The sequence below is a fragment of the Phalaenopsis equestris genome, unplaced genomic scaffold, assembly GCF_001263595.1.
Source record: "Phalaenopsis equestris unplaced genomic scaffold, ASM126359v1 Scaffold000202, whole genome shotgun sequence".
NCBI lineage: Eukaryota > Viridiplantae > Streptophyta > Magnoliopsida > Asparagales > Orchidaceae > Phalaenopsis > Phalaenopsis equestris.
In genome coordinates this window covers 227,904-243,218 of record NW_018164644.1, presented here as the reverse complement: position 1 = coordinate 243,218, position 15,315 = coordinate 227,904, and the positions used below count along the sequence as shown (strand labels likewise).

Sequence of the window (15,315 nt, the reverse complement as noted above, 5' to 3'; positions counted from 1 at the left end):
TATATATATATATATATATATATATAATAATAATAATAATAATGCTAGGATACCATTCTTAAGAATTAAAAGAAGAAAAAAAAATGATTTACATCCAAATAAAAAAGCCCTACCCATAGCACCTGGCATCTCATTCCCAAAAGACATCATTTCCATACTTCCACAAAAATGGTAAATTGATTGACACAAATCTCTCAAGTTTTTCCTGATAAGATTATAGAATCAGCCAAATCACACACCCTCAAGTTTATCAACTGGAATCATATGCCTTGTACCAAAAGAAAAGTTCTTTCCAAATATTTTGGATTTCAGTGTTTATGCCTGAAAATAAAATTAGCAGTCAATAAGAACAAAATAATAATAATGTGTCAAACTGATCTCTTGATTACTTTCATGAGGTTATTTTAGTCAGAGTTTATAAAAATATTAAATTAATCCCTCAACTTTTTTTACCGGGGCTAAAATAGCCAAACTTTAGAAAGTCTGAAGACCATTTCAGCCATTATTAAGAAAATCTATGGACTAAATTAACACTGTTATAGACATCAAGGCTAAAATGGCTCTTTCAAAGAATCAGGAGACCATTTTAATGATTTTATCAACAAAATTATAATAACAATAAAATAGTTAAGAAAAAAACTGCAGCTAATTGAGCAAACATACCGTGGGTGTAGGTATAAGGAGCAGAGCGAATGAGAAAAAATACAAGCATATGCAGATAGCTGACCCTGCAATAAAATTTTGCAGCAGGCGCTTGTTGTCCTTTGTTGGAAGGAAAGCATTCTTTAACGTGTTCGTAAGCTCAAAGACTCTATACGATATCTGCCAATAAATGTGTGTTAAATATGTATGAAGCTTTAGCTAACATTTTCAAATTTTTTTGCAGTCTCGATTAGTAACTCACAAATAGATAGATTGTGGTGGTCAGCATGAAATTGAGCAGTGGGTAATTTGGAATAAAAGAAAGCAGCCACTTGGGTTGACCATTTGGTTTGCTTGACCTGGAATTCGAAAGGAGAAATAATGAAAGGATAAAATAGTTGGTCATCATTTTGGATGGGATTATGATTTGTAAGATTATGAAGTACAGAAATTTATAGCTATTATTATACATAGAGGGCCTTCAACTGTAATTCAAATGATTAATAATGGAATAAAGCAAAAGCTTTCCTTTGACTTATCATCAAGGAATTAATTCTCTTTTAAAGTTTGGTGCTTATTTTCTCCTAGCCCTTGCCTCAATTTTTTTAGCCATTCATTTGGATGATCTTCTCTATATTTCCTTGATTCTTTCTATATAAACAAATCTTCTCTTCTCAGTAATTAAACTATTTCAAAAATATCCACCATAATCTCTAAGTTTAGGATTTGTTTCGGAACACTTTTATTTTTTATTTTATTTTATTTGTTTTTGTTTTATTTTAAAAGCATGTTTGTTAGTATATTTTTTATTTTATTTTAAAATTTAGTTTGGGTGCTTCTTAAAGCAACTAATATTTCTATTTAAAGCAACTAAACATTTTTTAAAACAACATGTTCTAACTATCGGACAATTTTATTTCAAATAAGATATAAATAAAATAAATTAAAAAAAAAACATAAATTAAAAGTGATCCAGAATGGCCGCTTATTTAACCAAAACCAACATGTTAAATCAAATATACCCAACTATTTGGTTTTCCTCATGAGGAGCAATTTGATTAAGTTTATATGAAATGAATAAAAAAAAAATTAAAAAATCTTTAGTCCCCACTCACCGAAGCCAAATATGTATCTGGGAGATGTATGTCTCCAGCGTGATCTTGCCAAGCCACCTATGTCAGAAAATAATAATAATAATAATGAAATGAGGATGATAACAAACTGATAAAAAATGAAAACTCAAGGAAAAATAAAAACAAAATTCCAGAAGCTGACTTACGCAAAGAGGGTCAAGGAATAACTTCGCAATTGCTGTGTGGCATTTCGCAAGCAAATATAGACACTAAAAAGCATTAAAAAAATTAGTATTAGCTGGAAATTTAACAAAGGGATATTTTTCTTGAATAAACTTGGCACTTACGTGATGGGAATCCAAGATGTATAAGGATGATACTTATTGTAACTAACTTTATCTAATTTGTAGATGTACTCGTACCACAAAAAACCAACCTAGAAAAATAGGACTCGTGAGACACGCACTGCATTGTAAAAATATTTAGAAACGATCTTTACTAAAAGTGAATTATGGGGGCTTACCACCAAACTAACTGCAACTATACATGCTTTAATTGAAAACCTGAGCTTGGCTTCAGCTTCTTCAATCTTTTCCATCCATCTCTCAACCTGTTATGAAGGGGATTAAATAACTAAATAAAAGCTTACTTTACAATGAGAAACCTCAATATAGTAAATATTATGCTCCAGAAACTCACACTTGGATGGTAGTATGCATATATCATTCCTATGATCCAGATGTAGCGATCGAGTCCGGATCTGAAGTGCCACTCATGCAAAAGAGGGAGGTTTGCTTTGGAAGGTTCTGGATCTTTGTACCCTGCAACCAATAATAAGCAAAAGTAAACCTTAGCTCGCCAAGATTATTAACAGCAAAAGAGGGCATTGCAGAACTAGGAACATGTCAAAAATCCACCTTGACTCTTCATAGAGATTAATTTTAATCCCAAAATGTAGAAGTGTCAATTTAGTCCCCAGACTTTTTAGTGAAAGCTAAAGCGATGACTCTTTAATGAGTACTGAAATAGTCCCATATTAAAACAGTCTAGAGACTAATTTGGCACTTCTATAGACTATGAGACAAATGAACCCAGGCAAATACTTGGGGGATTATTTTGGCAATTTACTCATTGTAGGATTGACAAACTAACCTAAGAAGAAGGTGAAAGGGCTCCAAAAAACATCAAAAACTCCAGGAACTTCCCATATCAAGAACACCACCAAAAAACAGGAGATGATTTTGACAGCCATCACTGACCCAATCTCATTGTATTTGTTGAAGATACCAAGTGTCAGGTATACCATGAGTGTGAACAGCGTGTGCATTGGACAGATGTAATATAACATGTAATCATTGTTGAGGACGAGGCAACAAAATATCACAAAGAAATTTAAACGCCACATCATCTGCATTTCATACATTAAAATTGACGACAATAACTACAGTTAAACAAAGTAATTTCGAGAACATAAATATTAAAATATGATAGTATAAAAACCATAGGTACCTGAGCAAAACGAGCTAGGCTGAAGTCCTTCCTTATATAATAGTATGAGAAGTTCCCAAACCCAGTCATCCAGACATAAGCAGCAATGAACACACGTATTGCATTGTACATCTCCGTGGCCGCAAAATAGTGGTACATCAAAAATAAAACCTTGTAAAGATTGGAAAAAGTGATATCAATGATTGGAATTATTCTGACGCATGAGGACATTTGATTGCAAAATTAAGGAATTATGAATGTTACCGATGATCATGTCAAAAATAAGGATAATTTCATTTTCTTCTAAGAACAATTCATAGTCTTGGTAGGGCACCCATTGATAACCATTTGGGATGTTGGTTATATTTTCTCATCCCAACTAAGGTACTGTGTAAACTGAACAAATTAATTTAAAATTTGACTTCCTAAATTTCTTGAGAGAAATAGCAAAATGAATAATCACAGGTAAAATATTAAGTAGGTTCATGCTCAGCCCGTCCAAGCATCAAAATGAAATGGTTAATTATTTCTGCTATTTTTTTCCATTAAATATTTATCAACCTTCCAAGTTCTTTTCATTTAGTTAGGTGATCCTCTTTTGTTACCACACATTATCGAAAACAAAATACCGCAAGGAACATTGTTGAAATCCTTTCTTTCTCCTTCACTTTATACATTTAGAAAAGCATTGAAGGAAATAAGACGATTTTTAGGTAGAGAAAAACAAATGGGAGACAAGCAGGGATATGCCTTTATAACAAAACTTATAAAGCCATTTGGTTTCATGTCACTACCATTAGTATTTCTAGCCGTTTAATCAACTTATAAATACATAATATTCACTTGGTACTTTTCTAGTACAACCATTCTTTCTAACCATATAATTAACCCAAGTTGAGAAAGAGAGAGAGAGGGTGTGTGTGTGTGTGGATCTGAGATGATTTGCTCCTTTCCATATTTACCTCTAGCTCTCCAGATCTTGGAGAATTTCATTAGGATATTTTATGAAACCTTTGATTGGTTCATTCCCTTCCTATTTTATGTATTTCCTATTTTTTATTTGGTATTTCCTTTCCTATGTTTGGAAAGTCTACAAATAAGGAGGAATTGATTTCCCCATATATATGTGTCATATTTGTGTGAATAATGAAAGTAGCAAGTTTCCTTCCCAAGTAAATTTAATAGGGTAGCAGAGCCAAAACCCTAGCTTGAACTCCTCCAACAGCCGCTGGAACCCCTGCAAGGTGCAGGAAAGCTCCTCTTTCCTGCAGCCAGTCCTCTTCCCTGCAGCTGACACTCTTTTCGCAGGTTGCAAGCACTCACTGGACCAACAACCGCCGGAACCCCTGCAGGCTGCCAAAAATCTGCTCTTCGCTGCAGCCGGCGCTCATCTGCAGTTTGCAGGCCCTCTCCGGAATCTTTTCCTGCATATCACAGGCTCACTTTTTGGCCCTCCTCTGGTTTCCTGAGCCACCGGAAGTCATCCCTGTCACTGGAATTTACTAGTTGCAGGCCCTCCACCAAAACTCCTCCATGCTGCTTAAATATCCCTTCAGCAGGCCCTTCTCTGTATTCCTTTGCCTCCAGATCCCTTCCCTGCAACCGAAATTCCATGTTGAAGACCCTACTTCACCGAAATCAATCTTGGTATCTATCTACTTGCCTACTAGCAACGGCAGCAGCAAGAAGCAGCAACAGCCACCAGACAGCAGCAAACAACAACAACAACAATAACAGTAAGAATTTCTCTGCAAGAGGCTCTCCTCTATATTCCCTTGCCTCCAGATCTCTTCCCTGCAACCGAAATTCCCTACCGCAGGCCCCTCCTTCACCGGAATCCATCTTGGCATCTATCTTCCTGCCTACCAGCACCAACAACTGCCACCGGAAAGCATCAACAACCACGGGACAGCAGCAGCAGCCGCCGCCGCCGCCGCCGCCGCCGCCAAGGCAACAAAACAAACAGAAGCGGCAACAACAGCAGCATTCATCCATTCTTTTCCTGAAAACAGCACCCCTAAATACGCAGAGCATTCATGACGTCAAGTTCTACTCTGGAGATTAGTTCTGAATCAGAGACCAAGAATTCAGTGCAAGCGACATCTGAACTCTAACTTTATCACAAATCATAAACTCAATGGTCATAACTTCCTTCAATGGTCTCAATCCGTGTTTATGTGCATTTGTCGTAAAGTGAAAGAGGAACATCTCACGAAAGAGGACACAATTCCTGATATCACTAATTCCAACCATTGCACATGAAAGAGTCAAATGCCATAAGGTTGTCTTGGCTAGTGAACTAAATGACCACTAAAGTGAGAGAAAATTTTTTGCTAGGAACATATTCCAACATCGAGAACACTTTCTTCGTCAAGGAGAGCTAAGCATCACACAAAAATTCAACACTCTGTCAATATATTGGCAACAGTTGGATATGTTTTGAAACATGTGTGGAAATATCCACAAGATGTCGTGACATTTAAATCTATCATCGAGAAGAAGAGGACAATCAAATTCCTAGTAGAACTAACTCTGGAAGTGGATGAGGTGAGAGGGATGATCATGGGAGCCAAGCCTCTTCCATCTCCTCATGAAACCTTTGCTAAAGTTAGAAGAGAATAAAGCGGGAAGAAGCTGATGCTGACTGGAAATGGGGGTTCACCAAGCATTGAAAGTTTAGATTTGTACACTCATAATTCTTCCCATAACTCAAAGGTCAAGAAGAACCGTCTCACATGTGACTATTGCAAGAAGACTGTGCATATCAAAGACATATATTGGAAACTCCATGGAAAGCTAGCCGACTGAAAACTTGGGTAGGTAAGGAGGGATCAAGAGAAAAAGGCATGCTGCTGTTGCATCTGAAGGATCGAAGGAACCATTCACAAAGGAATAACTTTAAGTACAAAAGAAACTCTTTGAAGATAATTTAGAGCAACACACCAACCTCATGACACACTAAGGTAATATATCATTCTCCCATCTTGTCAAAAATGGAAGATTCAGAACATGAATTACAGATTTAGGAGCCTTTGATCATATGACCGAAGAAGAAATCATTACTCTAGTAAACTATCATGTTTTTACATCTAGATAAGTAAGACATGCAGATGAATCCCACTTAACAATTACAAAGAAAGGGGATGTGTAGCTCTCTTAGGATATTACTCTTTCATCTGTTTTATATGTTTGACAATTAGAATGCAATTTGATTTCAATCAATAAACTTACTCATGATATGAAATCTATAACTAAATTCCTTGTAAACACTTGTTAATTTTAGGTGGTCGACTAGGGAAAGGTGAATGGCAGTGTTGAAATGCATCAAAACTTATATTTGCTCACGAAAAATCTTTCTAAACACAACCAATCCCACTGTTATATGCCCCTCAAATTTTTAAGTATGTTGAGTCTATATCAGTTGAAAAAAATGTCATGCTATGGTATTATCTTTTGGATCATCCTACTTTTAATTATATTGCTACGTTGTATCCACAATTTTTTCTTAATCAAAAACCTAATTTTTATTAATATGAGAATTGTTCACTTGTCAAACACATTAGAAATAATTATCACATCACTTAGTATAAACTCTCACACCTTTTTTTTCCCATTAATCACAGTGTTATTTAAGGACTTTCAAATGCAAAAACCATAAGTGGGGCTGATGACTTGTTTCATTTATTGACGATCGGACTAGAACTACATGGGTATTCCTAATGAAGCAAAGATCTGGAAAAATCCAACTCTTACAAATCTTTCATGACATGATTCAAACTCAATTTTAATTTAAAATTCAAATCCTCAAAATTGATAATGAAAAAGAATATTTCAATTCAAACTTTGAGTCTTTTCTCTCAAAAAATGAAATCATCCATGTGAGTTCATATATTGACACTCTACAATAAAATAAGATAGAAGAGGGAAAGAACATCCATTTACTTGAAGTAATTCGTACTGTTACATGCCTTATCAATCCAATACTTAGTTGGGTACTTAACTTCAAAACACCAATTCATGTTTTGATGGTTACCCATCCACACATCAAAACTCTCTCCTACTATATCATTTAAAATCTTTGGGTATGTATATTTTGTTCACATTCATTCCCCAACCCACACCAAACTTGACCCTAGATCTGTCAAGTGTATTTTTTTTGTATGCCTCCAACAAAAAGAGGTATAAGTGTTACTCTTCTATTATCAGAAAATACAACTCCACATTTTTGAAAATCAATCATACTATCCCAAATCTGATGTTCAGGAGAAAAGGTCAAATGAACATCAATTTTGGGATGCAATTGATGACATCTACACAATAAACCTACCAACTCTTTTTCACCTGACTCCCTTACTCTTGCTGAGGATATCCAACCAACCAAACCAGAAGTCCACAACAAAGAATTTCGTGTACACAAGGAGAAAGAAAAATCTTTGAGTAGGTGGAAAACAATTTGCAAAGACAAAATTGCTCTATCCAAAACCGAGTCAACATGTACTTGAAATTTTGAGTGAGGAGTATAGTACTCGTGAGTTATCCACTTCCTCTTCTGGTGCTGATGACAAGGAAGGTTGTACCAGTCACCCAATTCAAAAGTATGTAGTTTATGGATGTCTATCCTCAACCTATAAAGCATATATACTAACATTGATTTCTTAAATCCATTCATGAAGCTATTGAAAATTAAGAATGAATAAAAGCAATGGAAGAAGAAATTTGAGCATTTAAATATATAATGACACATGCACTCTTACTAAACTCTCTCAGGATAAGGCTAATTGGATGCAATTAGGTGTTCAACAAAAAATACAAAGTTGTTGGAAGTTTTGAAAGATTTAAAGCCAAATTTGTTGCTAAAGGTTTCACACAAGCTTATGGGATTGATATCAGAAGACATTTGCACCAGTTGCTAAACTAAATACTATCAGAGTTTTCTTTTAGTAGTAGTTAACAAGGAATGATAATTGCATCAACTTGGCATAAAAAATGTCTTCATGAATGAAAAGCTGGAAGAAGAAACGTACATGGAGATTCCATCAGGATTTGAGAGTGATTCCAATAAATGAATAGTATGCAACCTCAGAAAGTCGCTCTATGGCCTTAAATAATCACCAAGGGCGTGGTTTGAAAGATTTGCAAAAACTATGAATCCAAGGGATATTGTCAAAATTATGCTGCATATTACTCATAAAATACAATCAGGGAGATAACATTGTTGCACTAATCATATGTGTAGGTGATATGATTCTTACCGGTGATGATAAACATAAAATATTTAAAATCAAAGAAGTGCTAGACACTAAGTTTGAAATCAAAGACATAGGAAATATGAGATATTTTCTAGGTGTAGAGGTAGCAAGATCTAAGAATGGGATTTTTATATCACAGAGAAAATACATCCTAGATCTGTTAAATAAAACAAAGATGATTGGATGCAAACTTGTTGATAGTCCGATGGAACCCAACAAACAGTCCAACAAGAAAGAAGAAAATATATATGTAGATAAGGAAGAATACTAAAGATTGATAGGAAAACTCACATATTTGTCACATACTAGGCCATATATTTCATACTTTGCCAATATTGCGATCTTACACATTTTGCCAAAATGAAGAGCATTTGGAGATGGTTTACGAGATTTTGAGATTTCTCAAGAAGACTCCTAGTTATAGTTTAATTTTTTGAGAAAACCAGAAACAGAGAAGTGGAAGTCTACATTGATGCTAGTTAGGCAGAAGAACTCACAAACAGAAGGTCCACCACAGGTTATTGCTCATATGTATAGGAGAATCTGGTTACATGGAAAAGTAAAAAATAAGTTGTTTCGAGAAGAAGTGCAACATAAGAGTATAGGGAGCTTGCCTTCGAGATATGTGAAGGGATCTAAAGTTGGAAATTGTTAAGGGAATTATGATTTTCTTCCAATAGGTCTATACAGATGTTTTGTGGCATTCAAGAAGCTATCAATATTGTCATAAATTATGTGCATTATAACAAGACCAAACATATTGAAGTTGATGGACACCTCATCTTTAAAAAGGTCAATGGGAGAGTTTTACAGCTAAGCTACATTCTGACACACAAAAATTCTTTCTTTAAGCACTTTCTACGACCCAACTTGAGAGGGAGTGGAAATATAAGAAGATTTGGTCATTTCCGTTTTTACCTCTCTCATGTGGACTGGCCACCACCTCCAAAGCATGGAGGATTTGATTGGGATATCCTAAGAAACCTTTAATTGATTTATTCCCTTCCTATTTTATGACTTTCCTATTTTTTTATTCAGAATTATTTCTTTTCTTAATTTAGATGAGATATGTTTGGTAAGTTTGCAAATAAGAAAAAAAAGTTTGCAAATAAGGAGGGATCGGTGTCTCTATATATATATACCCTATTTGTGTGAATACTAGAAGAATTAAGTTTTCGCCCAAGTAAATTCAACAAAGAGTGAGTGAGAGAGAAAATCATCCAATTTGAAGGACAGAAAATTATTTTAACACATGTTTACCAGTCACCATAAATTTGAAATACTAACATTTACGGTAACTTATCAATCTAGCCATTCAATATTACCATGAAAAGTGAAAGATGTGAGAAGAGAAACAATTATATACTTCTACAAGTACCTAAAAGGGGGCCACATAAGATTTCTTTTACTTGATTAACCCTTGCTCCATTAAACTATTACTAAAGCATGAATGATGGTCAAATAGTCACCTTGGGGAAGCTAACACAAGAAAAATTGAAGCTTTACTTACTGTCCACATTTTGATAGCTTCTACTTCAGAATTTCACAAATAATTCATAACTGTCATCATCATTTTTCAAGTCTACCAAGTTCAATAGATGATAAATCAAATGTTGATAGTCATTAAAAGTTCCCTGCCTTTCCAAGCTGATCAGTTGATGAAATATGGGTCTGGCACTTTGTTTAGGCTGTAAGTCTGGAGTGGATGAGGGCTCTGCTTTTTAACGGGCATGGTAATCATGCCAAACCACAGAAACGGTTGCTTGATGACACAGAACAGGAATATTTTACACCACGGGAACCAGGTTGGATTCAGTCCTAGTAGTCCTGTAGCGGGACTTTCACACTCCGGAATTGCTGCCAGACATGTGGGTCCCATTTTTCTATATTATTAAAAATCTAATTAGGTTTATTTTTTTATTATGAGACTATTTATATGTTATATTTCCTGTTTTGAAGGATTTATACTTGGTTGATGTTATTTGGAGACTTTTCTCCCTGTTTTCTGTTTGGCAAGCTATAGTTGATTTTTCTTCAAGTGGTGAATTTGTATATAGAAGAGAGCAAGTGGTGGAACCCCTCATCCATACCTCATTGTTTCCTCGTTTGCCTAGCTGTTTTCTGGTCAGACAGCAGCCTAACAGCTCCAATTTTCTGTCCAACAGCAGATTTTGATGATTACTCTTCTATTTCTCATCCTACAAAAACCTCCTAACCCTTTTCTAACATTCCCACACTGACTAGTTGCTCTAGTTCAGTGTCACTTGATACTTTATGATTTATGCACATGCATTGCATATGTTCATTGTTATGTCAATCCAAGAAAAACTTTTAAGTTGAGTGAGCCAAAGTTTCAGGCACAAGTCCTGTGATGGAAAACCAATCAAAATATTGCCAAGGCTAAGCCATTGGACACTAGTTTAATAATCAGCTGGAATTTCCTATAATCTTCAAGTTTAAATTAGAGCAATACAATTAAAATCAACACTTCTAACAATGCACTTCTGTATGAACAATAAAATCACTAAACTTAGTAAGAATAAAAAAGCGCATGATAAAAATAAATAATCTCATCTCACATTAGAGTAATGTCTATTCCACGGTCCAAACAACCTCTTCTCATCTAGGAAAACTCAAGCCAACATAAATGAAGACCAAGAAATAAAGCACCTAAAACTGGACAAGAATTAATAAGGGACACATGCAACTTAAATGAGTAAAATAAAAAAAAAGACTTTTTCTCCTAAATAAACTCTTACAACGGATGATGCTTCTTGGATTCGCTCACCAAACATATCCCTATGAGAACATCACTACAACTGAACTCTTCATCTCAAAACCCCAATAAATGGCATTAATAGTCTAACAAAGATCTTTTTTAACTTCTATGATATTATGTTATCATATAGTACGTTAGAGACATTTCTTTGTCATAACCATTTTAACTGCCCACGATTAGCTACCGAATAAAGAAGTACTAACTATCAAGAAGTAATACCAACCCTATCCGAAATTCATTAATTTTTAGAGGCAGCACTGCAGTAAATTTCAAACTGCAAGCTACCATACGAAAAACACAAAATATGATAGCTGATAACACTGCCAAGTAACAGTATACCTGCACAATCAAGCTTGCAAACCTTAATAGATAAAAGCAAACCAGACATTAATGAGAACTACAGCCCATGCTATGTATGTCATGTTCATATCAGAATAAAGGAAGATTTACATACATAACCACTCAATTCCTATGTATTTACATATCTAACACCTAAACTTCAATTTTTAAATACATACCACCTTAACCAAGCAGGAAAAGGTGTATTCCACTTTTTAAAAGTTAAAATAATGATAATTTTGATGTGATATAAATGATTTGAGTGGCATAAATGTTAAAAATAAAATTTGGGTGTTAGGTACATAAGTATATCGAAATTGGGTTAGTCCCTAGATTAAAATGTGGCAGAGAAGTTAAGAAAGCAAGTAAAACAGACCACTGGGGTGCCTAACTTCAAATACCCCAGTGAACTCGAAATCTCAATCTCTTGATGTTGGCCCAAAAAGTCACAAACTATGCCAATCCCAGCACATAAAAAACATCGTCAATTCCCCATCATGGAAAACTCCTGCATCTTCAGACATGCTACGGGACTCCAATTGGGTTCATGTAAAAAGTAAAGTGCAGTTAACAACGTTTCATTTTAAGAAGGTATTTTACCAATTTCATTGCAATATAACTATCCAAAAAAAGGCGTGAAAAATACTTCGTTGCTTATAGATAAAATGTACGCAACGATAATATGCTACTATCGTAAAGCATTCTAAGGATCGCCACTCGGGAGTTACAACCTTATGCCCATGTTTCAAGGCCCGTACTTGCAGTATGAACTGAAACTAAAAATCAGTGTGAGAACATGTAAATGTATGGAGTAAATAAATGTTTCAAATAATTTTCGCATTTGAATGAGGTAAAAAGAAACAAACATTTGTAGGTAACAATAGGTAACAAATGCTCATAAGAAAATAGAGCAAAAAAAAAAAACTTAGGTACCAACCTGCATCCATCCCTTCCACTCTTCAGTTTGATGCCGGTTCAAGTAAAGAATAGACTTTCCTGAGAATGCTGACTTGTCTATGTGTTTTTTTAAAGAAGTAATGGCAGATGCTACGATGAGAAGAAGGTAGAGAAAGACAAATAGGTCACGGCTATAACTCTGGAAAAATCAAAAGCAGACATAAAAAACAGATGTAAGCATTCACATGCAGTTAAAATAATCTACAAGCTTAAATATCATTCCATAAATTCTTTTTCAAGAAAATAATCAAAAGGTGACAATGAAGTATTCATATGCAGTTAAAATAATCTACAAGCTTAATATCATTCCATAAATTTTTTTTGTTAGAAAATAATCAAAAGGTAACAATGAAGAAAAGACAATAATTAAAATGCTTTTTGACAAGCTCATCATAATCATCAACATTAGCTTTGTCTTAATTCGCAACCACGAGGAGTTGGATTTATGAATTCTCCTTCTTCATTCATCCATTTTGAATGCTGCAGGAGATTTAAACTCTAATATAAGAAAGTAATTTAGCAACTTCTTCTGATAGTTTCTTTACACATTAATTCTAGCATCTATCTTATTAGTGTAACTTCTCATGCATATACCTGTAAAAATCTATTGCAATAGACCAAACTCTCACCCATCAAGATATTATCCAATTTAACCTAATGGGCTCACGGTTTTGTCCCATTAGTGCAACTTTCTAGGATTCTCACCAGCACAAGCATACTTAACTATGAAGATTCTCATGAAATTCCAACTTCACACCAAAAGATGCACCGATATTTAAGAGTTTGGCTTCATTTTATTTGAGGGGTTTCACAATATCCCCCACTTAAATAACTAACCTCTATGTCAGTTTTCCTAAGATAGAATCATCCACCAGGTACATAGGATTCAAGAGATAACTCATACAAATTCAAGAGGTGCATCCTATGATGTAGCACATTGTTTTGCATGACCTTTAAGGCGTTGTTTGGGATCAAATTTTTTTTTTTTGTTTTTATTTTTTGAAAACAATAATAGAAAGTAAACATAAAAATAATGTCTATCAGTTTTTTATTTTTTGAGAGAACACTTCTATTTTTTAAATACTAAAAACAAAAAGGCATACTTTTGCCGATTTTTAAAACACCAAAATAGCTTCCCCCCCCTCCCCTCCAACCCTTGCCCCCTCCTGTCGCTAGCCTGGCTCGCGCCCGCAAACAACGTTTCGTGTTAGGTAGAACAAGTCGTATACATCATAGGCAGCAGAGCTTAATACTAGAGCACACATGGATTCAACCGTTTTATATAAAGTATAAGTTTTTTCTTTGAAAAAATAAAAAATACAAAATCAAACATGTTTTATATATTTTTGTTTTTAAAAACATATAAATCATAATATTATCAAACCAATTTTTTAAAAACAGCAAATAAAAAACAAACAAAAATAAACCAGACAATAAATAAATAAATAAAAACAAAAAGTGATCCCAATTAGGCCCTTAGGGTCTATTTGGAACGGCTTTATGTCTGCTTTACTTTTCAGACTGTCACCACAGTTCTGTACGAGGAACTGTTTTCTTGCTACTGTTTAAAAATTTCTATGGTAAAAAATTGTTTTTTTTTTCAATCTGAGTTGTTAAAGTGTAGTGGTTGTAAGATGATTGCGATCTACCTTTTCAAAAATAAAATAAATTTATAATAGCCACCACAGCTTTTTGAAAAGCAATTTCTTCTACAGCGGCTTCACAGCTATTTCTTCAAACAGCAGCAGTTGCCCCAAACAAATCCTTAGTTTCCATGTTCAGGTTGGTGTAATTCTCTTATATCATTTGTAATAACTCAAGCTCTCACTCATCGAGATATTGTCTATATTGGCTAAATAACCTCCTGGGTTTGTTTCATTAGTGTAACATTCTAGGAGATCACTTATCATAACAGTGCTCCCGCACAAGCATGCTTAACTTTGGAATTCTTATCAAATTCCAACCAATATACAAAAATACATCTCAATGTTCAACAGTTCAACTACATTCTACTTTTCAAGGGGTTTTACATCTACTTTACTTTATCATGACATCATTAGGTGCTACTCCTCTCATCTAATGAACATAATAATTTCTTTTTATCATTAAAAATTTTGTTGTAATTTCATCGCACAAGGGAAATTAAATCCAAATGACACGACGTTTTCTTTAAGTTTACTAGTTCTAATCTTTTTGTTAAAAATGAGGTGAAATATTACCTACTTATCATTACCTTAAAAAAGATAACTGCAGTGGTTCTCTCATCTTCTTTTATGAAGTAATATTCACTTCACTAATTTTAAGTGACATTTTATCACTTAATTCATGGATCACCCATCCTTAAAAATCATAAAGCGGTCTTAGGTCTTCTTAACATAAAACAAAATTTTGAAAAAGTCATTCTTAACATATTTCACTCATTTTTTATGGAATATGTTGAATGTGTAGAATCATGAGTTTCTCATTGTACGAGTAACTTACATACAACCATTTTTGTTATGCTTTCGACTTGAAACAGCCAACATTAATCGATTTGCTAGACTTGTCCGACAGCAACATTAATGCACAAGAAGACTTAAAATAATGCACAACAATCACATGACTTTAGCTTTCAAGTTAATTCATTTTGGGTTTTTGGGGAATTCGTAATGACGTTCCCAAGATCATCAAAACAAATTATGCCACCACCAAAATATTTAAATCAAAAAGTCTGAACAAAACTTGAGATATGTGGGTATTAAAAAAAAGTCCTAAAATCCATTATATATATATATAGATGATAAATCAA

The 15,315-nt window shown here is 34.2% G+C and overlaps 1 protein-coding gene across 1 annotated transcript in view; it reads right to left on the bottom strand.

The window, feature by feature from the left end:
* Nucleotides 1–48: 48 nt before the first annotated feature.
* Nucleotides 49–15,315, bottom strand: part of LOC110022780 (protein REDUCED WALL ACETYLATION 3-like) — a 26,445-nt gene continuing 11,178 nt past the window's right edge. Inside the window, exons 6-16 of the mRNA XM_020721887.1 lie at nucleotides 12,508–12,666; nucleotides 3,225–3,374; nucleotides 2,868–3,123; nucleotides 2,415–2,536; nucleotides 2,239–2,325; nucleotides 2,063–2,151; nucleotides 1,922–1,984; nucleotides 1,758–1,814; nucleotides 905–1,001; nucleotides 664–822; nucleotides 49–321 (exon numbers count right to left, since the gene is read on the bottom strand). Of these exons, the coding sequence (XP_020577546.1) occupies nucleotides 316–321; nucleotides 664–822; nucleotides 905–1,001; nucleotides 1,758–1,814; nucleotides 1,922–1,984; nucleotides 2,063–2,151; nucleotides 2,239–2,325; nucleotides 2,415–2,536; nucleotides 2,868–3,123; nucleotides 3,225–3,374; nucleotides 12,508–12,666 (1,245 nt within the window). The 3' untranslated portion in view covers nucleotides 49–315. The remainder of the gene's footprint in view (nucleotides 322–663; nucleotides 823–904; nucleotides 1,002–1,757; nucleotides 1,815–1,921; nucleotides 1,985–2,062; nucleotides 2,152–2,238; nucleotides 2,326–2,414; nucleotides 2,537–2,867; nucleotides 3,124–3,224; nucleotides 3,375–12,507; nucleotides 12,667–15,315) is intronic.